General features: G+C 38.2%; 1 protein-coding gene across 8 annotated transcripts in view; it reads left to right on the top strand.

The window, feature by feature from the left end:
- Positions 1-23,172, top strand: part of TNRC6A (trinucleotide repeat containing adaptor 6A) — a 53,540-nt gene that overhangs the window by 25,815 nt on the left and 4,553 nt on the right. For 5 of the 8 annotated variants that reach the window (XM_075058656.1, XM_075058655.1, XM_075058659.1 and 2 more), the window contains 14 exons: positions 191-526; positions 4,820-4,867; positions 9,653-12,241; positions 13,065-13,229; positions 13,409-13,584; positions 13,772-13,852; positions 14,301-14,352; positions 15,792-15,934; positions 16,604-16,741; positions 16,976-17,104; positions 17,214-17,291; positions 17,553-17,763; positions 21,053-21,184; positions 22,733-22,891. In XM_075058656.1, coding sequence (XP_074914757.1) covers positions 191-526; positions 4,820-4,867; positions 9,653-12,241; positions 13,065-13,229; positions 13,409-13,584; positions 13,772-13,852; positions 14,301-14,352; positions 15,792-15,934; positions 16,604-16,741; positions 16,976-17,104; positions 17,214-17,291; positions 17,553-17,763; positions 21,053-21,184; positions 22,733-22,891 — 4,437 coding nt within the window. The remainder of the gene's footprint in view (positions 1-190; positions 527-4,819; positions 4,868-9,652; positions 12,242-13,064; positions 13,230-13,408; positions 13,585-13,771; positions 13,853-14,300; positions 14,353-15,791; positions 15,935-16,603; positions 16,742-16,975; positions 17,105-17,213; positions 17,292-17,552; positions 17,764-21,052; positions 21,185-22,732; positions 22,892-23,172) is intronic. The other 3 variants (XM_075058664.1, XM_075058660.1, XM_075058657.1) reach the window with 2 other exon arrangements.

Below are 23,172 nucleotides of genomic sequence, written 5' to 3'. Positions count from 1 at the left end.
TATGGGATAATAGAGCTTTTAGTGGGGAATGAGTTACAACTTGAATCACAAAAAAAAATAAAAAATAAAAATGCTGCCATTACATAATACATAAACACATCTGAGAATATTGACTTAGTCTTCAACTTTTTAAGTTGCTGTTCTTATGAATAACTTTGTCCAACTTTCTTTTTTTTGGGGGTGGGGGTAGTGCCAGAACAAACAAAGACAAGTGTAAGCCAGCCTCAGCCTGTCACCTCTAACGGCACTTCCACAGTAACCAGCACTAATAATAATGCCAAGCGGGCCACAGCCAACAGTCAGCAGCAGCAGACCTTGCCTCGATACCCTCCTCGTGAAGTACCACCGCGATTTCGACACCAGGAACAGAAACAGCTTCTGAAACGAGGTCAGCAGTTACCAGTTATAGCTGCAAACCTGGGATCTACTCCTAAAGTATTAAACGGCCAGTCAGGAGGCAGCACTGTCACAAATAAACAGCCAGTGACCAACGGAGAAGTGCCGAACAGCAGCAAAAAACAGCCAGGTGAGGGGGAGGTACCTTGTTTTCCTTTAACTGAAATCAAATAGTTTAAATTCAATTATCAGTGAAATATTTGAGCTAATATTATTTAAACCTTAAATGTAAGCTGTAGCATGATAAGGTATTTTCCTATGTCATAGCTTAATATTCAACGTTGCAGGATGGTTTCAGCCATCTTTGTGCATGTTTCATGCTGAAACTTAAGACGTCTTAGTTGCTTATTGTTGCCAGCGGTGTACAATAGACGTGTCTATTTTTGAACAGATGTTGAAGCCAGTATGACCACTGCTATGTTCTGAATTTCCAGTCTTTATCCTAATAATTGGTCCAAGCATGGCCATGTTAAGAAGCATCTTTTTTGCATCGAGTTTTGGTACACAGATCTCACAAGGAAGGGCCTTTCAGACAGTTCCCAGAGCATTCTGAACAGCATTTCAAAGACTTTTTTTTTTTTTTTTTTCCCTTCATATCTAGAGATACAGCTAGGGCACCACTTGTGTAGAATATCAGAATTGCTTTTTGTTGTTAGGTCAGTGTTTTTCTTTGTTCATCTACCTGAAGCTTGGTTGTCTTACAAAATGGATCAACCTTTACCTTTGTTAATATTACTATTTAAGTATAGTTATCCTTTGTTATTTTGGCTTGTTATGCATTCTTTTCAAATACCCTTTTAAGAGTGAACTTACCTGTTACGTGTGCATAATTTGCCATTCAGTGAATGTATAAGCATGCAGTTCAGCAAATTTTTTGGGACAATACGGTCAGTCTATTTTTGGCTGGAAAAAAAGTAACTTTCTTTGTAGGGAATCTTGATTTTTTTGAACAGGTTTGGTTTTAATGCATACTAATGCTTAATATTTTGGGCAAATACTTTCTTATTTTTATACTTGTATTTATTATCTGATGTGCACACAGCAGTGATGATGTAACTTGTTCCCAAAGATAGTTTCTTCTGAAACTTTACTGAATTCCCAGTGTTTCTCAAAGTTAACGTTTTATACACCACAAAGGATGTGACTCCTAGCCCCTTCAGTTACAAAAAAAGATTTCTGGAAAATAGCCTTGGTATTTCAAGTTTTAGTTAAATTTTGAGCTGTTCTGATTACTGAATCTTGAAGAAGTACTATTTAAAATGAAAGTAAACAATCAAAGCATTGGAAGCAGTCTATCCATGTGCCCCTTGAGGAATGTTTCCAGTATTACTTTCCAGTATTATTTTTGTAACATAATGATAGAACTCTTTACCATTCCAAGAAGTAATTTTTAAGTAGTTAATTTTTTTTTTTACTTCACCTGTGTAACTTTGTTCCTGTCTATAGTCAGGTTTAAAGTAACTTTCATATACTTGCTTGCTTCTAAGATGAAACTTTTTCTCCAGCATATATCCTCTACTAGTCAAATTATATGGTAGCAAGTAGTGATTTAAATAAAAATTCACATGTAAACTAATGTAAGAAGTACTACCCTCTATACAATCTATTAAACCTCCTAATTGTATCCAGAGGATTTTTTGAATGTACTGTCGTTCATTTTACTTCTTTTGTGAACACCAGCCCAATATTTAATTAGTTGGGTTCCCATTTGTGTATTGCATTCTTCCCAGTTTTGCTTAATTTTGCTTGATTTTGTGATGATGTGGCTGGACAGCCTTTAGGCTGGGAGATGTCAATGTGTCCCTGTGTGGTACTGCCACAATGCTATACTGAGCATCTGAGACAGCTGCTTTACTGGGAGTAGTTCTGCAGTTTGAATAATATGTTAATTACTTGAATAATATGTCTGCACATCCAGCTAGTAAGGAGAAGGTTCTGAGAGCCTTTAGGGAAGAGGAAGGTTGGCCAAATCACTTTCCCATTTTAAGAAAATGTTTGTGTTGTCTGTAGCATCCTGTCAGATCTTTAACTCTGGGCTACGCTGCTTGAGGCATTCCCATGTGTGCAAGGTAAACTCATCAGAACCGACGAGTGGGGTTGGGCAGCCAGGGTCTCACTTCTTGGTGCCATGTATCTGTATGCTTGAAAGATCCCTTTCCTCTACTATAACCGGGAATTGGATGTCTGGTTTGGATGTTTTGTCATGTTCTTTGAGAAGTGTAGGTAGGATGATAATGTAAAGGAAAATAATTTTTCAGTGCTGGGTTTTTGTAATGGTTGCAAAATCTTCTCTGATTAATTGCCTGTGAGGTAATGTGGAGGTGGCCATAGTCCAGCAGCACGCAAGAGTGACTTAATGTCTTTTGACACCTTTGTATCTGAAAGTAAATACTACTTTCATTTGCCTGTCTCAGTCTTACTCACTCACTCTCCCTAGCTCCTCTTTAGCCTTCAGCAGAAACTTCTAGGTACTCTCCTTGTTATCTCTGAAATTAAAAATCTCATTAAATTTGACATATCTGTAGATCCCTTCCTATTGAAAGAGTATCCATGTACGGGCCATTTGGGTTAACAAATTTTATACCTTAATGGAATATCTTTGAAGATTGTTAAGTTCTTGACTTTTTTTTTTTTTTAAAGCATTATTTAATGGATATTGGAATCAGTCTTTATTTTAGGGCTAAAAGAAAAACTGTAGCTTGAAGTGTTGAAGTCAAAGTTGCTGGAATAGGTAATGGTTCCAGTTGTTTTATCTGTCATTCCCTGACAGACCCTGGGATAAGATCTCCCCCCAGTTCCAGCTGTGGTTATAACCGTTTGGTAGGTCCTTTGTAAAAGCCAGGGAACACAACTACTGCTAAATTTAAAGTCGTCTTTAGCTGCCCTGGCCGCAGTAAGTTTTTAAGTCTTCAGTATTGGAGAATTTTTTAATTATATCAATGGTCAGAAAAAAACATCTCTTTACATGTGTTTTGCATGGACAATCATCTTCTCTTTTGAAAATTAACCTGCTTTGTTTAGAAGTAAAGCTTAAGAAGGGATAGTGCTCTGGGTTCGTTGTTTCTCTGCTGTTTTTAGGACATTTGGCATATCTTTTTAATAAAGACACACAAGTGAAGCTCATGCCATGTAGTACTTCTGAAATAGTGTCTTGTACCAAGGTGGTTATTTTAAGAAGTCTACGTAAGTAGCTCTTTATCAGAACATTTTCATACCCAGTTCAGTTGTTTGCTTTACTGAAATTTTCTGCCATGTGTAAACTTCATATGAAAGAAAGATCTCGAATGCTGCCTTGGCATGTTTGTTTGCCTCTATGCTATGTAACACATCAGAATAGCCAGGTGGTTATTCCACAATGAAATGATTTATATAGTGAACTAAAATATTTGCCAGCAGTAATTGCTTACAACTGTGGGACCGAACAAAACAGGAGAGTACCATCAGGCTCTTGGCCTTAGTCCAGTTATGTGGATTCCTCCATTGACACGAGTAGGTCTCGCTTTATTGTTGTGCATCTTGCAGCAGAGCTGCAAAGTTATGTTACAGCCAGAGCCTTTGGAAACAAAAGATTCTTCCTGTAACTTGAGGGTTTTTTCTCAGTTATTGTATGAATTGGGGAAGAAGTAAGCAGTTGGGATATGCAGTTAGTAGTGATGGAGGTTGACTTAATTTAGGAAACATTACCTTAAATGTAACACTTATAGTCTCCAACAGTAAAATTTGTGAATTTGAAACATTGATTTCATATGCTGCCTATAGGACACTTAGGAGGAAGAAACTATGAAAGAGTGGTAAATGAAAGTTTGTTATGCACACACTTAGGTTAAATCAGAGTTAGACTGTATGTAGTTACTTGTTTGCTAAATCAGGTAGCAAACTAATGATTTTCAGGTGGAGAAAGCATGCCATTCAAAGAAGTGTTATTGACTTGCTTAAGTTTCAGGGCTGACCTCTGAAATCTAAGTTAGTACAGTCAAAAATTAACTGGTTTTGGTTTCGATGACTATAAATTCTTCCTCTTTTTTTATATAAATCAAACTTAAGGACATGTTAAATTGGTTAATTAAGTGCCAAATGTATAAAAACTAACTAGTAGTGGAAATACTTAGTGAAAGCAGCAGAATTGCTAATAATTAAATATAAATGCTACATGTAGAAAGCTGGATTTGCCATCAGTGTATCTCTTCCCTGTGTTGTAATCAGCACTGTTGGTGTTTGCAATTCAGAACTTGTTTGTCGCTAGCATGGTCAGTAAGATTGAGAGATGGTGCTTAAGAGAAACCTTTCCTGAAAAAGGGGTGCTAATAAATGGTTTTAAAGTAATGAGTGGTTTGGGGACTGTTCTCAAAGGGCTAGTTTACTTAAGTAACACTTCTGTAATTTTCTTGCTCTTTTGTTTTTTTGTTTTGTTTTGTTTTTGTAGGCATGCCTCCCATTCGGGACTTGGTGAGCCACTCCCCTAACCAGTCAGGTTAGCTATTTAAATCTCACTTTTTTTTTTTTTTTCCTCCTCCACTATGTGTGTTTGTAGTAGTTACATGTTTCACACAACTTTGTCTGGTTTGGTTGGGGGGGTGTCTAATTTTTTCATTCTTTGGCTTATGTTTTTCAATAGCATGTGCTGTATGAATGACTGACTTAAGTATACTTTCTCTATGGCATTACATGCTGTTTGGTTAAACATTTTTAGTTTTCTAAAATAACATCAGAATTCATACCAAAACAGATGTTTTGACAGTGTGACACCTTAGCTTTAAAATACTAAGTGTCTTTTTTTACCTTTGTGCTTACATGATAAATTGCCTCTTTGTGGTATTAAATTGAATAATCTGTGCAAGCCTGTGTTTTATATCAGAGACATTTCACAGCGCTGGAGGAAATCACGTCTTGGGGACTTTCTATTTTGAATGCTGAGTTTATGCTGGGGTGGCATGTATGTATGTGGAGGCCTCCACAGATATGTATGTTTTTTACGGGGTATGATTGTAAAGAACACTTGCTGTTCATTTTTAAGTAATATTTTGGAGCAAATGTGCTGTGTGAGGACTTGGGGACATGCCATACGAAATGCTCTGGAGTAACGCAGACAGTGCTGTCGGGTGGTTTGTACTGGCTCTGTTCCTGGCTGTGCCATGTACCCGTCAGGCTGCTGCGGGCTTGGAAGAACGTTTCATGTTGCATCTCTTCTGTTTACCTCGAAGAATGCTCTCAAAGGGGTGATGTTAAACCTCCTCTCCTCTTCCCTCCCCTCTCTTCCCTTGTGTTGAATTTGGCCGCTTAGCGAGTCTGCAGTGCTGCAGGGCTGCTGGGTCCAGCACAAGTTGGGGCCAGAGCGCTGGCTGGGGGAGAGACAGAGCGTGCAGGACGGTCCCTTTTAGGAGAGCCGCCAGTTGTGCTGGGTTAGGCACAGAGGGACACTGTATCCTTGTCCTGGCAGCTTTCCTGTCCTGCATTTACAGTTAGGAAACTATTGTGGAGGCAAACAGCTACATCTACCAATTCTTGAGTTGGAGTACTTTAAGAAGACACAGACAGACTTCAAGACTTTTTTCTCTACCACAGAGAAAAAGATACGTGATGCTAACAAACAAGTTTTTTTTGGTTCTGTCATTTCATAATAACGGTGCTTTTTAGCTTGTTTACTAAAAGCTGAAAAGCTTGTTTACTAAAATGTATTTTTTCATAAGGACCAACGGTACAATAATTGGCAAGGTATAGTATTGACAGTCTGTGGGTACCAGTATGTACTGGAACTGGAAAAGGAGAGAGAGGGAGCAAGATTCAGGTATTTCTTAATTTACACTTCTCAGTCCTACTGTTTATTTTAGACCATGTGATGGTACTTTAAAACAAGCAAGCTACTTCAGAAAATACCTTTCCTGCAAGCATTTCCTGTGGGGATAACTCATAGCTAGAAAGCATTAAATTATTAAATTACAAATTATTGAAAAAAATCTTAGCAGATTACTGAATTTTAAGAAACACAGGTTTGTGTAAATTTTTTTTTTTTTTTTTTTTTTTTTGTCCAGGATTTAAGCAGCAGAAGTTCAGTTGCAACTTCTAAATAGTTTTGGGGAGAAAACCAAGAATAGGCTGTTACTGGCTCATTTTGCTGTGCACCAAGTGTAGTATGTTGTAAACTGTAGTTTTTCAATTTTGAGGGTGGTTTTGTGATATCTGCCAGATACAAGAAATCAGAGATAATACCTTGCTTATTCAGTATTTGTATGCTTAATCTCAGAAGTTCATGGGTTGTGGGGTTTCAGATAGGAATATTTCAGAACAGTAGCTCATACTAGAAATCACTAACACACGTTTATGTCCAGGAAAAAGACTGTTAGTCAAGGTAGTTTTGTATGTAATAGGATAAAATTCTGGATGACTGGAAATCATTATATGCTGTTTGTGTATTGGCTCGTTACAAACTGTGCATCACATCTAAATTAGTATAATAGAATTTTAATAAATACAAGCTTTCTTTTTATGTATTCTATTCTTGTGCAACTTAGGGTTTGTTTACCATTTCATTCTGGCTTGTAGTCATAACCTGTATCTCTTTCTCCACACTGAACTCAGGCTGTTTGCCATCTGTATACTTTCGTGTTGTTTTTAAAATTGATCATGTTATTGGGATGATGTTTATGTAATCAAGATTTTGTTTTGTTAGGGCAGCTTTTGATGCTGTTGATTCTCTCATTCGTGAGAGTGCAGACAACTCTTTGATTAGTCTTTTAGTAGGTTAAATGTCTTTTTTATAAAATACCAATGTGAGATTTGAAATCTTGGGTTTTGTTGGACAATTGCTCAGATACTACAGTGTTTTTTCTAGTAACACATTAATAGGCAGGTTCTGGGTCATGTTCAGCTGAACAAATGTCTTCCAGTTCTCCCAAGGATGCTGTGTGTTTCTCTTCTTCAAGACTGTGGAGCTGCCAGGCACTTCTAATTATTGCAGCACTATTTCTACCTGCCACAGGTCTTTTTCCACTACTCCTGGTTCCAAATTGCTATGCCAGCATCCTTGTTTTTCATGTTGTAGCTACCGTGTGAAGCTTAACTGATTGCTCGGACCGTTTCAAGCTTCCACCATCCTGGTTGCTAGAGAAGCAGTAGGTGATCCCTGCTATGTGCTGCTCCAAGCTACCGACTCTTGGAGGCAGAGTCTTTGACTAGATTCTTTTTCACTGTAGGATGAATAATGTTGATATTGATTAAAAATTAATTAGAAATAGACCAAAACTTGTTGCACATCAGTGTAATACTTGATAAACTGTCCATAGTAACTTAAATGTAAGCTTTTTTTGATTTGTTCCTTTCTGTTTCCTTATAGATCATCAAGATCATAAATTCAAATAATGTAGTATTTAAAATTACCCTGATGTAAAAGTGTGGGATTTTCTGCCTGTCATGGTGTTCTCAAATTCCTTTTGAGAGATAGAAGCACTGAAACAAGGTCTCTTTTTAAATCTACATCAGCTGTGCTTCTCTTCAGATTGGTCAGTCATGCTTACACATAATAAACCACATCAACCCTTTTTGCGGTTGGGTTGGAGCCCTAAGAGCAGGCTCCCGCTGAATGATCCCTGCATTTGAGAACTGAGCTATTGCCAAAAGTCATACCTTGTATACGTTTTAACCTCTAAGTAGGTGGCAATTTTGACTAACGTTTTTAATAGAGTAGATGCAACTCAGTTACTTGTCACTGAGCAGTAGCTAGGGGTTGGGTTGGTGGGCATCAGGGTTTGGTGGGGTTTTGTTGCTGGTGCAGGTTTGGCACTCCCTGTAGCAGAAGGGAGAAGCTGGTGAGACTGGCAGCTTCCTTTCAGACTTCACAATTAACATGTATTTCTTGGAAACACAAGAGACTTATAAATTAGTGTTACATTTTTAAAGTAGCTAGTCCCTAAATATTCTTTAAATAGCTTTTGAGAAAATTAAGGATTGATAATTGTAGCATTTTGTTACTATTAGCTCTGTGTGTTTATATGAACAAGTACAATTTCATGAAGGTATTCAGGCAAAGCGACTGCATTTTTTCTAGTCATATAAGGCACGTGCTGTAAAAATCCATTAAGAATGAGCAGGAGCTGTAAAACTTTTTTTCCTCTTTAGGTACATACATTTTGAATATTCTAAGTAAAGGCAAAAAAAAGAACATTATAAAGAAAAGTTGACAGTTTCTTTTTTTAAAAAACTGAATGTTTTAATGGGCAGAGAAGTGTAATTTGCTACATATACAACCATTGAGTGTACACTAGCATGGTTATTCTTTCAGTGCAGGCAAATAAATACTAAGTAAAAAAACTTCACTGAGGTTTTGTACTTCTGTTCTGTTGCCAGCTTCATTACTACTTTTCACATGCTTCACACTTTCATAGTTTCATCTGGTGCACCTGTCTGACTGTGTTTTGATGTAATGGCTGGGGGGGAGGTCTCTGCAGTAAAGCTTTAGACATACCAGATGAAAATTGATAGCACTTACTTTGTAGCAAATATTCCATGGTGCATGTATTTGACCACGAAAAGTTTGTAAGTGAATTAGGATGTATGTCTTCTTGATTCTCTGACGTGATCAGCTTACTTACTGAAAAAGAAGCAGAAATTTTTGTGTAAATGCAAATTAGAAGTATCAGTTCAGCTACTGCACTTAATCTGTACTTCTGCACCAGCAGAAGTTTACATTGGTCTTGTGGTTTCTGTGTCAGATTGTTGTTGTATAAAAGAAAATATCTTAAATAACTTGTACTTAAGAATTCTTACGTAATGTCTTTTAATGGGGGTGGGAAGATGCGTGTTTGTCTGGCTATTGTCACACAGCAATTGGTACTACTAGGTCATTTTAATATCCTGTTTAGATTTCTGCCTTTCAGAATGTCTTTGATTTTTATATGGTATTTTAGTTTTTAATAAATATATGTTTTTAGAAAGTAGTTTGTATGTGGTGATACAAAGTATTTTTTAAAAAAAACTATTTCTCTGGAAAAAATGAACTATACCTTTATGAGTGCCTCTTCGTGCTTTTTGTGAGAGTGCAACTTTGCATGCTGGTGAGACGTGTTCTAGGTTATGCGTGTGGCAGTGTTCTGAGCCGCTGTACTTGGAAGCTTTCTCTGTCATCTTCAGTGACCATAGTGTTAAAATAAGCAAAATAATTCTTGGCTTAGTGTCTTTATACTTTTTTTTTTACTCTTCTGCTTAATGAAGTAATAATACTAAATTTATAATAATGCTGTTGGACTTTCCTTCTTCCCTTTAGATCTGAACCACAGTGGTCTAGGATCTCATTATGAAAATTCTCACTGGGGACCAGTCTCTTCAAATAGTGACTCCAGCACAAACTGGGATAAAGTTATTGTAGACGGCTCTGACAAAGAAGCATGGCCATCAATCACTGGCAGTGACCCAGAGTTGACATCAGAATGTATGGACACTGACTCTGCCTCTAGCTCTGGGTCAGAGAGAAACCTCGTTATAATGGCTTCAGGGAGCACAGGTGGTGAAAATGATGGCATTCGAAATGGCATTGGACATGGTTCTCAAAATAAGTTTGTGGTTGGTAGCAACAGCAATAATGTGGGCAATGGAAGTATTAATGGGCCGTGGGGTTTATCCCATGGAACCATAATAAGCACATGTCAAGTTTCTGTGGATGCTCCTGACAGCAAATCTGAAAGTAGCAACAATAGAATGAATGCTTGGGGCACCATAAACTCTTCATCAAATGGAGGGTTAAATCCAAGCACTTTGAATTCAAATGGCAACCATGGTGCCTGGCCTGTATTGGAGAACAATGGACATGCCCTGAAAGGGTCTGTAGGGAGTGGTAATCCTGGCACAAATATTCAGTGCAGTACCATAGGTCAGATATCTAATAGTCAGAGTATTAACTCTAAAGTGGGTGGTTCAGCCCATGGTTCCTGGGGAAGCCTTCAGGAAAATTGTGATTCTGAAGTAAATGGTACAAGGAAGGTTTCATTCAGTGGGCAACCTCAAAACCTTAACACTGAAATGAATGGACCAAATAACACTACTAACTTTATGACCTCTAGTTTACCAAACTCTGCTGGTTCAGTGCAGATTAACGAACTGCCTAATAATACAGGGCATGGGGCCTGGCGTGTGAGCACAATGAATCATTCTCAGATTCAGGCCTCTCCAGTTACAAATGGCACTTCCATTTCTCATCTGAGCAATGGTGAGGCGAAAAGTGGTGGATCTTATGGTACTACATGGGGTGCCTATGGTTCTAATTACTCTGGAGACAAATGTTCAGGCCCAAACAGCCAAGCTAATGGTGACACTGTGAATGCAACTCTAATGCAGCCAGGCATTAGCGGGCCTGGCAGCACTAACTTTCAAATCAATGGGAATAAAGGCGGAGGGGTATGGGAGGCAGGGACAGTCAACTCCCAGAATATGCCATGGGGAAGTGGAAATGGTGCAAGTGCTGGCGGGAGTAGAAGAGGATGGGGCAATCCTGCACAAAACACTGGCACTAACATTTCAAATGGGGAGTGGAGTAAACTGCCTAGTAATCAGCATTCCAATGAAAGTGTGAATGGAAACAGCAGGAAGTTTACAAATGGATGGAAATCTACTGAGGAGGATGACCTTAACAGCCAGAGTTCTGCTGCTTCTCAGATAACTGAGCAGAACAGCGCATGGGCCAAAACAGGTACGGGGGACAGCGAAGGTAGTTCGGAGAGCACTGGATGCCATGAAGATAGAGTAACTACAGAAGGACAGAATCGAGAGAGAAGGAAAGTTGACCAGCATGCATTACTCCAAAGTATAGTGAACAGAACTGACTTAGATCCGCGTGTCCTTTCCAACTCTGGTTGGGGACAGACTCCAATCAAACAGAACACTGCCTGGGATACTGAAACATCACCAAGGGGTGAAAGAAAAACTGACAATGGGACAGAGGCCTGGGGAGGCTCTGTGACACAGACTTCCAGCTCAGGGGGATGTGTGGATAGACCGAGCCCTAATAATAATGATACCTCATCTGTATCAGGGTGGGGAGATCCAAAGTCTGCTACAAGGTGGGGAGACTCCAAAGGGTCAAACAGCCAAGGGGGGTGGGAAGAAGATTCTGCTGCTACAGTAATGGTCAAGAGCAATCAATCATGGGGAAGTGGCAAAGAGGAAAAGTCATCTTGGAATGATGCACAGAAGATCAAACAGGGATGGGTAGATGGACAAAAGGCCAGCCAGGGTTGGGCAGTTTCTGCTGGTGATAGCTGGGGTGAAAATTCAAGAAGTAACCATTGGGGTGAGGCTAAGAAATCCAGTTCAGGAGGTAGCGACAGTGACAGATCAGTGTCTGGTTGGAATGAGCCAGGTAAATCAAATTCTGTTACTTGGGGAGGTAATAATACAAACCCAAATAATTCTTCAGGATGGGATGAGCCTGCAAAGTCTAATCAGAACCAGGGCTGGGGAGACCCTCCTAAATCCAATCAGCCTCAAGTTTGGGGGGATTCATCAAAGCCAATCAACTCTCCAGAATGGAACAAACAAGATGTTGGCTCTTGGGGAGCACCATCTGCCACAAACAAACCCCCAGGGTCAGGCTGGCTGGGTGGACCAATGCCGGCACCAGCAAAGGAGGAAGAACCCACTGGCTGGGAGGAGCCATCCCCTGAATCAATACGCCGTAAAATGGAAATTGATGATGGAACTTCTGCTTGGGGTGATCCAAGCAAATACAACTACAAAAATGTGAATATGTGGAATAAAAATGTCCCAAACAGTAGCAGCAGTTCCGACCAGCAAGCACAGGTACATCAGCAGCTACTGTCTTCAAGTGCCATGTCTAGCAAGGAGAGCAGTTCGGGTTCTGGTAAGACTTGGTTTTATGCAAATTTGTGTTTTCTGTTAATTGTAAAACAATACTTTTTGTTCTTTCTTCATATAACAGTATTTTAGTTTCAAAGTTGAAAGGGGAAGGTGCCAGTGAAGTACCATTTTTATTCATTAAATAAAAAGAAGTAACAGCAATGCTCACAGACATTTGATATTTTTATATAGATTGGAAGATCTGTTCTAGTTTTAAATAGCTTGAGTAATAAAGACTAGACAGCTCTACTTGAATTCTGGGGTGTGGAAACACAGAGAAAATATTTAAAGTGGTATCTGAGGAATGAAAGTATTTTTCTTCATTTGATTCTAAACAGTTAAAACTTAATGTTGCCAAAGAGGCCCCGCCCAAAAAAAGCATTGAGCTGCTACAAGACAGAATGAAGGGTGGTGGTTTTATATGAACTCAAGATCAGACTCTCTGATCTTGTAGTTTTGGGAGCGGTGAATAATGATACTTGCAGATGAGTTTGCGTGGTGTTTATGAAATATTTTGTGCTCTGTCTCTTTTTTGAGTGCAAAGAGTAGCAGCATAAATACAATGAGCAGCTCTTAGGAACTTAGTATCTTAGAAATTTCTACTATCAAAATGTAATTCTTTACATATGAAATTGGTATTTTTGTAATTTTTTTTTATGGAACAGCTTACAGTTGTAATAATAACCTTCATACAAAATGTAAATGTGTACTAATATGGTTTTTATTGTACATTATGGATCTAGAAAAGGCAAAACACTTCAGTCTCTTTAGATAGCTTTTAAAATCCTGTTTAAAAACATGCCAATAACTCATACTGCTTTAAAAAGGTTGGGGAGAGCCTTCTACTCCAGCCACTACTGTAGATAATGGAACTTCAGCGTGGGGTAAACCCATGGATACTGGTACTAGCTGGGGAGAACCCATCAGCGATGCAGCAGGCACCTCTGGCTGGGGAAATGCTTCTCTTGGTCAACAGGCTTCAAATAAACCTGGTGAGTGCTTTCTGCATCATTTTTTAATAAAGGTATTTGAGGACAGTGAAATACCTCTATAGCAGCATTACGTTTTTGGAGGCTTTTTTTATCTTGCAGTAAACATCAAGCTAACTTCTGTGTTAAGGACGGTCAGTTGCTACTGAAATGTTAATGTGCTCGATTTTTTTCACAACCAGGGCCTAAATCTATGCAAGATAGTTGGTGTGGAGATGATATGCCATTGACAGGCAGTCGTCAGACCAGCTGGGAGGAAGAGGAGGATGTAGAGATTGGAATGTGGAACAGCAGTTCTTCACAAGAAGCTAACCCATCTTTAAATTGGCCACCTTATATGAAAAAAATGCCCACAAAGGTAATGAGGAAGTTGAGTCAAGGTTTTTGTGCTGCTGTCATTTCTAAAAGCTAAGTCAGAACAGATTGCTGCACTGAGTGGAGTACCATGAAGCTTTAATCTTCATTCATAACATTTTATGATGCAATTTAAGCAGTAGGTGGTAAACATCTTCTGAGTATCACAGGAATTCCTTTCTATTTTTAAGGGAATAATGAAAGGTGGAAATAAGCAAGATGAAACATGGATCAATCCATTCATTAAGCAATTCACAAATCTCAGTTTTTCAGTAAGTATTTACCTGGCTTTACTGCCTTCCTACAATGCTAGTTATAATGCACAAAGTTTAAAATGCATTATTGCCTAGTGTTCACTTTCATCGTGTTTTTCTTTTTACTTTTGTTTGTCTCCCCTCTGTCACCCATCCCCATTCTTTGCATCCTCATTACAAAAAGACCTATTTATTGATGAAAAGTGTTTTTGTAAACTCTATCCAGGTATTCATCCAGTAGTCTGATGTTTTACTTAATGTTACGTACATATTTTGGTGATGATACCTGTTTTCAGTTGGGTAACGACTAAAGGGAGAATATGCTTTAAAGTAGCATCTGATTTGTCTCGATTTTTTTTTTTTTTTTTTCTTGCAGGTTTGAATTGAAATAGTATATAGGAATCTCTTTGTTTTAGCTTTTAAAAATATTATTATTCAATAATTATGATTCATTTTATTACTTCAGAGAGAATCACCAGAAGAAACCATACAGAGCAATAAGATGGACATGTCTGGAGGTAAGAATAGGAGAACCCAGCTGGGGTTTATTGCTTTCCTTTCCAGTCTCTCTTTTAGTTTATCTCCTTCTGTAAATTACTTTTTAAAAATGTATATATAATATGCATAGTTATAGCTATATATAGTTAAATACATGTTTCCCTAAAGAAAAGGAGTAGAGAAAAAAATTTGTGCATGTGAATAATGCTACACACCTGAATTGCCTGGTTGCTATAGTAATATTATCCATAAATCAAGCTAAGCTTATATATATTAAGGTGACATGAAAGAATGTTTTCAGGGTGTGGTGGGTTTGTTTCTTGTAATATAAGTATCTAGCTTGCCTTCTGGATACCTTCACGAAATATAAACAGAAATGTTCCGAATACCACACTTGCTCATTGTGGTTCATTCTTGGAAACACATTTTTAGTTCTAAGAACTAAATTAATACTGAACAGTTATTCTGGAAACTTTTAAACCTGAGTGTAAAATGACTTGTGAGCAGTTTTATTTTTATTTGAATCCATTGACTGTTATGATTTCTCTAGCAAATCAAAAATAGTATAATGTTTTAATACATTAAGAACAATATATTATAACAATAGAATATTTAATTAAAAGTAATTGTAGCATTGTAGTTTTTATTGTAGTTGCACTGATTTTATTCCAGTTTAGAATTGGGTATTTTCACTTTTGGGCTCTATTTTGTAAAGAAATTGTTCTTTGAATTTTAGATTTTAGTATTAATGGCAAGCCTAATTTTTAAATTATTGCAATTTTTTTTAATTTGAATTTAAAACTTCTGCTTGGAAAGTAATTCTCTTACACTGCATGCAGTGAAGTACTAAATGGACTTCTTTATTACTGCTTGTATTTTGATCTTCTAACTTGCCTAGTGGAATTAATGATAAAAGATAACTTAAAGTTTGCTTATAATAAACACAAATACTTTAAATTTGTGAGGTTTTTTGTTTGGTTGGTTTTTTTAGCTAAATAGGTTTTTTTCTTAACTGAATCAAAATAAAGGGCCTCTGAAATATTACACAAATGTGTAGGGGATGTGATAAAGATACTACTTCAAAGCCAAGACAGTGCTTTATGGCTACTAAAAAAAACCAAACAGTGGCATTCACAACTGGAAACTCAAGTTTAAACAATTATACTTCCTTGTTTTTAAGAGGAAACTGAGAATAATATTTTTGTGAAGTCTAGCAAAATCTGTTGACGCTTTGGTGATTCCAAGTGTTAAGCTGTCTGTAACCATTGCTTCATGGTGTTCCCCTTCCCTTTTCAGTAAAGCCCAGAGAGTTTAAAGCTAAACTGATGTTTTCTTTTATTAGTATCTAGCTTGGGACCAGTGTTAGTTCAGCTCTTCATAAGCATAAACTGGTTTCTAGTGTATCTGGAAAACTGAATAATCCTTCAGTGTTGTAGTCACATCTCTCACCTTTTCATAGGGTTATTGCAAGATAAGCGGATGGAGATGGATAAGCATGGCCTCAATGTTGGAGATTACAATCGTGTGGTTGGAAAAGGCCCTGGTTCTCGTCCTCAAATTTCCAAAGAGTCTTCCATGGATCGCGGTCCTTACTTTGATAAGGTTAGTAGGTGTCTTACTGGTGGACACTTCTAAACTTCTTTGACTCTGTATTCTAAGGAGTTACATGTGTGCTCCTTAGCTTTCTGCGTTTAGTGGAGAGGAAAATTAGGGCTTTCTTGTTAATCCGTGAGATATGTTTTGTTCTTTTTAACTTACTGATAAATAATACTAAGCACTTTCTGTAGCCCATTTGCAGTGCAAATGACTAACCTGATCTCTTTTGTTTTCTGCCTATTTCCTGCTGGTGCTGGACTGTCATGTGACTCTTCCCTTCTGTTCCTGGCAATGGTTTCTCCCTTCTGCTTGCTTGCTGGCTGGTTGTTGCGCATCGGTTTGTCTGTCCAATCAGGATGGCATTGTAGCAGACGAGTCCCAAAACATGCAGTTTATGTCCAATCAAAACATGAAGCTTCCCCCTTCAAATAATGCACTACCTAACCAAGCCCTTGGCTCCCTAGCAGGGCTGGGTATGCAAAACTTGAATTCTGTTAGACAGGTAAGGCTGTGTGCATATCCTTGGCATGTTACTTGACAACATTTAATACCTTTTGATATAACACCCTAGCTACCTATGTGGTTGATATGTGTTTAACTTCTAATTAAAATGTATAGGGGTGGGAGAAGCAGCAAAAGAGGTTTATTGTCACTAACTGTCCATCCTTTCTCCAGAATGGCAATCCCAGTATGTTTGGTGTTGGTAATATAGCAGCACAGCCCAGGAGCATGCAGCAGCCTCCAGCACAACCTCTTAATTCATCTCAGCCTAATCCACGTGCTCAAGTGCCTCCTCCATTACTATCCCCTCAGGTAACTGAGTACATAAAATATTCTGGGTATAAACTACCAAAATGCTACTTCAGAAAATTGTTCTTTGTCTGTTGGTGTTGCTGATATTTATTCTGTAAATATTTGAAAACATATTTGGCTTGATGAGTGTTTCAGAAACTAGACAACTGTTGGCCAGGGATTATAATATTCTGCATCTAGTATAATTAATTGCACGTTACTGTCAGTCACTCTTCATACTGGTCCATTTTGCAGGTTCCAGTATCATTACTGAAGTATGCACCAAACAACGGTGGCCTGAGCCCACTTTTTGGCCCACAACAGGTAGCCATGTTGAATCAACTGTCCCAGTTAAACCAGCTTTCTCAGATCTCCCAGTTACAGGTAAGCTAACAAAGCTAGTCGCTCTGTGTTCTGTTTGAAAGTCTAAGTAGAGACTTACGTCAGCTATAAACTGTTCTTAAAAAAACCACCACAAAACACTGTCTCCTAGCGGTTGTTGGCTCAGCAGCAAAAAGCGCAGAATCAAAGAAGCATGCCTTCTGGTGGTCGTCAACAGCAGGAGCAGCAGGTAAATACATACGTTTATTATTAACTTTTCAAACTATCTTTATAAACTGCTTTTCGTCCTGAGCTGCATTTCTTGTTATAAATTGTATTAAAGTGTGCAAGAGTGAATGGGATTTTCACAAGCTTTAAAGGAGTGACTTAGCTTAATGCTGGGGTTTTGCTGTGCTAAGATGCACGGAGCACAAAGATGCGTTTCATTATCTATCTTTAAATGTGGAAGAGCTTTTGCCTATTTATATTGTAACTGCTCTGTTTTTTCAAGGGTCGATCTCTTAGTATGCAGCAACAGATGATGCAACAGTCCCGTCAGCTTGATCCAAACCTGTTAATGAAGCAGCAAACACCACCCTCTCAACAGCAGTCACTCCATCAACCCACCATGAAATCTTTCCTTGAGAATGTCATACCCCATGCTACTCCTGAGCTACAAAAAGGGCCATCACCAATAAATGCATTCAGCAGCTTCCCTATAGGTGGGTTTCTCCATGCTAATTTCATACAGTCAATTAAGGCTGTGTGTCACATAAGCATTTCTTTTCACATTGCCTGCCTCCTCTGAAAACAATAGTGATTGTAATCCTGTTAGCAGTTACAATTTTAATGGAAGTAGTAATTCTTTGTGGGGCTTATCCACTTATCTTTGTTCACCAAAGAACTTTTTTCACAAGTGAACTCATTCCCAGAAGTGACTGTCTGTATTTCAGTGCAAAATACTTTACATTCTTAAAGAATGTCTGTCTCCTTTTATTTCTTTTTTATCCTCTGTGTCCCAAGGATGATGCAAAGTCCTTTTGCAGTTATGATTCCTGGAGCTAAAAGACTTTTAGAAGTAGAATCCATACAAAGAATCCATTGATGTGGTCTCATTTCTTTGGATTTTAGAAACATTTTCAATGAATCTGGAATTGTATTGGTGGAACAAAATGTTTATTTCCCTTTTAGTGATTTTGTCCAGGAAAGAAAGCTTTTAGCTCTGCATTTTTAAAGAATGGTTGTCTCATTTCAGGCAAAATGTCTGAACATTTATAAATACAAACATCTCCTGTTTCTTTCTCCCTACGTTTCCAGGCTTCTGTCCAATTTCTACTTCAGAAATTCCAGGCTTGTATATTTTCTCCTTACTTTAGGTCCCTTTTTAATGCTATCTTATACTTACTACGACTGTATACGATTTACCTCTTGTTCCTTTTCCCTATTTTTTTCCTCCTCTTCAGTTTGCTTTTCTTCTATGTTATTCTAACCTGGTCATTTCTGTTGGGCTGATTTCCTCTGCATTCTCATTGCCTTTTGTAGAAAAATTTGTTTAATAGAGACTGCTGCTGACATCCTTGTGCTTATAGGTGGAGTGTTATGGAGCCAGTGGGTCGGTGCAGGCCATGCTGTTGCACTGCATGTGGCACACTGGAATTTTGCTTGTGGCCAGTCTTAAGTCCAGGCTGCTGCTTAATAGCTGCTGCTGATGATTGGCATTAAGATCTAACTACTGCTTTCATTCAAAGAGCAAGGCATAAAAATGAAGTTTGTTTAGCTATTAGAGACACTATGTTAGGTCTAATGAAAGGAATATTTAACTTTCTCACCAAACTTCATGCTGAGTAATTGCATCCTGCCTACATTAGGTTCTTTTCTGTTTCATTTCTTGAGTTGAATTGTTGTAGACGATTAAGTAGTTGCTTTCTCCCCTTAATCATTGCCACATTTCAGGAACCTGCAGTGTATGTAAGATTGCTTTGAGATCCCTCAGGAATCTGCTGCAGTATATGCAAGAATTCTTTGGGATCCCATTGGAGTAGTACTGTATCGTGATGTAAGCAAGTGGAGCCACACTCAGTCCACAAATAAAAACTTAAGGGTAGAAATAGTAGATTGCTGGAATTTCTTCACCCTTTAGTGAAAAACTGAGTCAAGAGGCATATTGGCATATTGGTAGCATCCTCCAAGTGCACAAAGTATAGTAGCATAGTCATGTGAGGCGGAGCTGAACTTACCAAGTCGTCTTCTGGAAAATCTTGCAGGTATGTTATTTTCTCCATGTTCTGATATTAGCATCAGGAGACCTAGCAATGAAAGCAGGGAGGTCCTGTTAACATTCTGGGGAACTGAATTTGTCAAGATTCACTAGATATTTGTTCATCAAAAGCAGAGATTGGGGGTGAGTGGGGTGTGTCCTCTCTAATTGACCAGTGCTGCAGTCACATCCTGATTCATTTATAGAATTAAGTATTTCTAATATTAAAAATACCTTTTTCTGCCAAATAGCGAGGTTAGCTGAACAATATAAAATCTTCCACAATTGGATATGAAAAATTACATCTGGGAAGACTGTTTAAATTAAAGATTATGTTCAGGGACTGATGTTCATCCCTCAGTCCACAGGTTTCAAATATGGAGCTATGGACATACATCTGTGCCTGCCGGGGGGCGGCTGGCATTAACTTTATCAGCCAGATGTGCCTATTTGCCCACTTGTGATCTTTCTAACCCTTCTTTTAGAGGTCTGTCTTCTGCAAGCTTCTTCAGAGTTAGAAGAAAGTTTATTGTTGTGCACAGGTTATTGCTCTGACAACAGCAAAATGCCAGAGGGAGAGGTGTCAGAAACTGGATTGACTTTTTCCTTTTTTCTGTTTCAGCTATTGATAGTTGTTGTATTTCTTAAAACTCGGCTGTCCTGTTCCAAGGCACTTTCTCTGAGGCTTTTCAAGGGGCTGCTTTTCTGGCATCGACATCTGCTCATGCCTTTAAGAAAAACAAATGAAAAAAACAACCAAACAAACCAGCTTCTATAAGGCAGTGAATATCAACTTAGAAACAAAATTAAGCACTAGTTTCCAGTGCTGAATGAAGTTGTTTCTAGTAGAGATTTGAGAAGTTCACTTTGTGTCTCTAGGCCCAAGTTAAATTGTTGTAGTGGTTTATTTTCAGAAATGAAGTAAATAGATCTGAAGGGCTGGAAATGTAACCAAGTATGGTTGTGAATTAAGGATTCTTACAGACCTGGAAAGAGAGCAGGCATGCCAAATTCAAAAGCGTGGGCATATTTTTCAAGCCCAGAGCAGCTGGTTCTCACAGGTATTTTGATTGATTTGGGTTGGCATTGTGTTGATTCTCTGGCAGATAAACATTTCGGAATACAGACAACATCTTAGAACAGGGGAAGACAAGTCTTGTTTGTTTTCTCTTACTGAGGTTTTAATACAGCGTGAACAGGATAAATAGAGGAGGGGAGCAGTATTACTTGTGCACTTCCAGGGTGGTTCAGAAGCTGGCGAGGTGTCCTGCTGAACAGCCCAAATAAAAACGGGAATGAGGTTGTAACTGCAGGTACCAGTATATAACTTCTGCTGAATAGGGATGAGTACAGACAAACATTCCTGCTGAGAAAAATGTCTTTTATAACTGAGCGTAGCTCTTCAAAGTGCAGTACTACTACTCTGTACAGATGAGATCAGTTGTGCTGGTGTTAGAAACGCCACTTTTTTTAGATGTTTACGTTTTAGTTTTACTTCCTCAATGGCTTCTTCCACTGACATTTTTGCATGAAGACACCAGCCGAGAACTTCAGAGTGCTTTGCATTGCTTAGCTTAGCTTCTGTCTGTAGTAAGTTCACTGTATTATATGCTAGAATGTTTCTCAAAAAACAGAGACTTGGAAGCATGAAATGACCATAGTAATATGCTCTTAAATGTTTATTAGGACAATAGTGGTAATTAGCAGAAGAGAAACATTTAGTCTGTATTTCATAAGCTTATATATATTTTCAGGAATGAACTCAAACTTGAATGTAAACATGGATATGAGCAGTATTAAAGAGCCACAATCTCGACTGAGGAAATGGACTACAGTAGACAGCATTTCTGTGAACACATCTTTAGATCAAAACTCCAGCAAACATGGTATGTTGAACATGTCATTAAGTAGCATTTGACATTACACATCAGGTTTTCATGTTCTGGGTATAAAACGCAGGTTTGCTGTATATAGGTCTGTAGTTGTAACTACTGTGTTGCTTGTAGCTGTCAGAATTTGTATTGCGTTGCCTGTGTCAAACTTGCTGCCTGTCTTGTACAGCAGCCCATAGCTTTCTTGAATGTTTTTACTTACAGAAGTGATCTTGTGATGAGGTTTAGTAGAAATGTTGTACAGAATTCCTTTTTAACAAGACTTTTCTTTAAGTGTGACTATTGCTACTAGCTTTACCTTAATCTGGACTGGAATGCTTCATATATTTTTAAACCAAAAGCTTTAGATTTTCTAGCTTTCTTTCCCACCATCCTGCTGGCCTTAAGGTGATTTATGGGGATTTAACTCTGAGTACACGTGTTCTGGTCATGTCTGACGTTCTTAGTTATGGGTTTTGGTTATGAATGTGTACGTTTGCATTCTAAAAATGGAGAGAGCTTAGAAGGGGTAGACTAGTACCATTGCTGTACTTAGTTTTAGAGGAGGTGCACTTGGTTGCTTCATACTTCATTCCAGTAATCAGGATTCATATGACATTTCAACTGTTTTAGTTGCTTGAAATCTCATCCAGTTAAAATTTAACTGTATAGCACAAAGGTGCCATGTCTAAAGATAGTTATAAAATGTCTCCAGTCTCCTACTACGGTTCAGTCTTCAGATTGTTTGGATATTTTTAGATTTGTCAGCTGTTTTACTACTATGAAATTACTTGCTGCCTTAAGCATCTAGTGGAGATACCCTGATACTGCAGTTCTGAACTTCATCTGATTGTTACAGATGAACAGAATTCAGAAGTGTTGGTGTTACTTTAGCTGTAGGTAATGTTTTCTGAATAGTATTAGGAATTTGATTATTTGAACTCCATATTGCATTGAATCACTAGTAAAAATCATTTATTCCCTCAGAACTGTAGTAATCTTTGGCTTTGCTGTCTAATAACTTTTAAACTTGTCCGTACAGGATTTGCACAGAATCAAATAGGTTCTGTACAGTGCTTTTGTTCCTTGCTCTGCCTCCAGTGATCTTTTTCATTTTATCCCCCCCCCCCCCCCCCCCCCCGCCTTGCAGTAATATGTGTAGAGTTTAGAGCTTTGTAGTAGCTAAAGATACTTCAGATTTTGTAGATGTTTCTTCCAAGAGCCCTCCCATCGCAAATGTGTTCACTACCCCTGTTATCCAGTTGGGGTCTCACAGAATGCTCTTACCGTCTTGAATTAATATTTTAATTTAAATTTAATAAGTACACTATTTTAATGAAATTATTTCATGGGAGATTATTCTTACAGTTTTCTCCTGAATTATTAAGAGACATTTCATTTTAGATTATATACTCCTGTATGACTTCCTATATAACTTGACATCATAAGAGGACAGTATGCTGCTGTATTTCATGAATGCTTTACAAAGGCATGTTTTTATATCTATTTATGTATATTAAAATGGCTATGAAAAATACTTGACAACTCTTTCTTTTTAATTAGGTGCTATTTCAAGTGGTTTTAGGCTGGAAGAGTCTCCATTTGTTCCATATGACTTTATGAACAGCAGTAATTCACCAGCCAGTCCTCCTGGATCTATTGGGGATGGCTGGCCCCGTGCCAAATCGCCTAATGGCTCTAGCAGTGTTAACTGGCCACCAGGTACACAATGCCAGTGCTTGCTCTTTGCGTGGTTCTTTCTGTTCAGCTGTGTTTCTTCTGGGTTCCTTGGTCACTATGTGTAGAGGGGGCAGGGAACAGCCTACAGAAAAGCATTAATACTGTGTTTTTAGCAGATCGAAATTGAGAGCAGTAGTTTTATTGTACAAAGAGAACTATGTCCCTGCTTTGAGATTTTACCCTGGTTGAGACAGGACCAGAAAAACTAGAAATGAAGTTAATAAAGTGAAAATAAGACTAAATTAAGTCAATTAAATGCTTAA

This window comes from Buteo buteo, chromosome 27 (assembly GCF_964188355.1).
Source record: "Buteo buteo chromosome 27, bButBut1.hap1.1, whole genome shotgun sequence".
Classification (NCBI taxonomy): domain Eukaryota; kingdom Metazoa; phylum Chordata; class Aves; order Accipitriformes; family Accipitridae; genus Buteo; species Buteo buteo.
The sequence above is the reverse complement of the archived record's forward strand: the minus strand, read 5'-3'. Positions and strand labels throughout refer to the sequence as shown.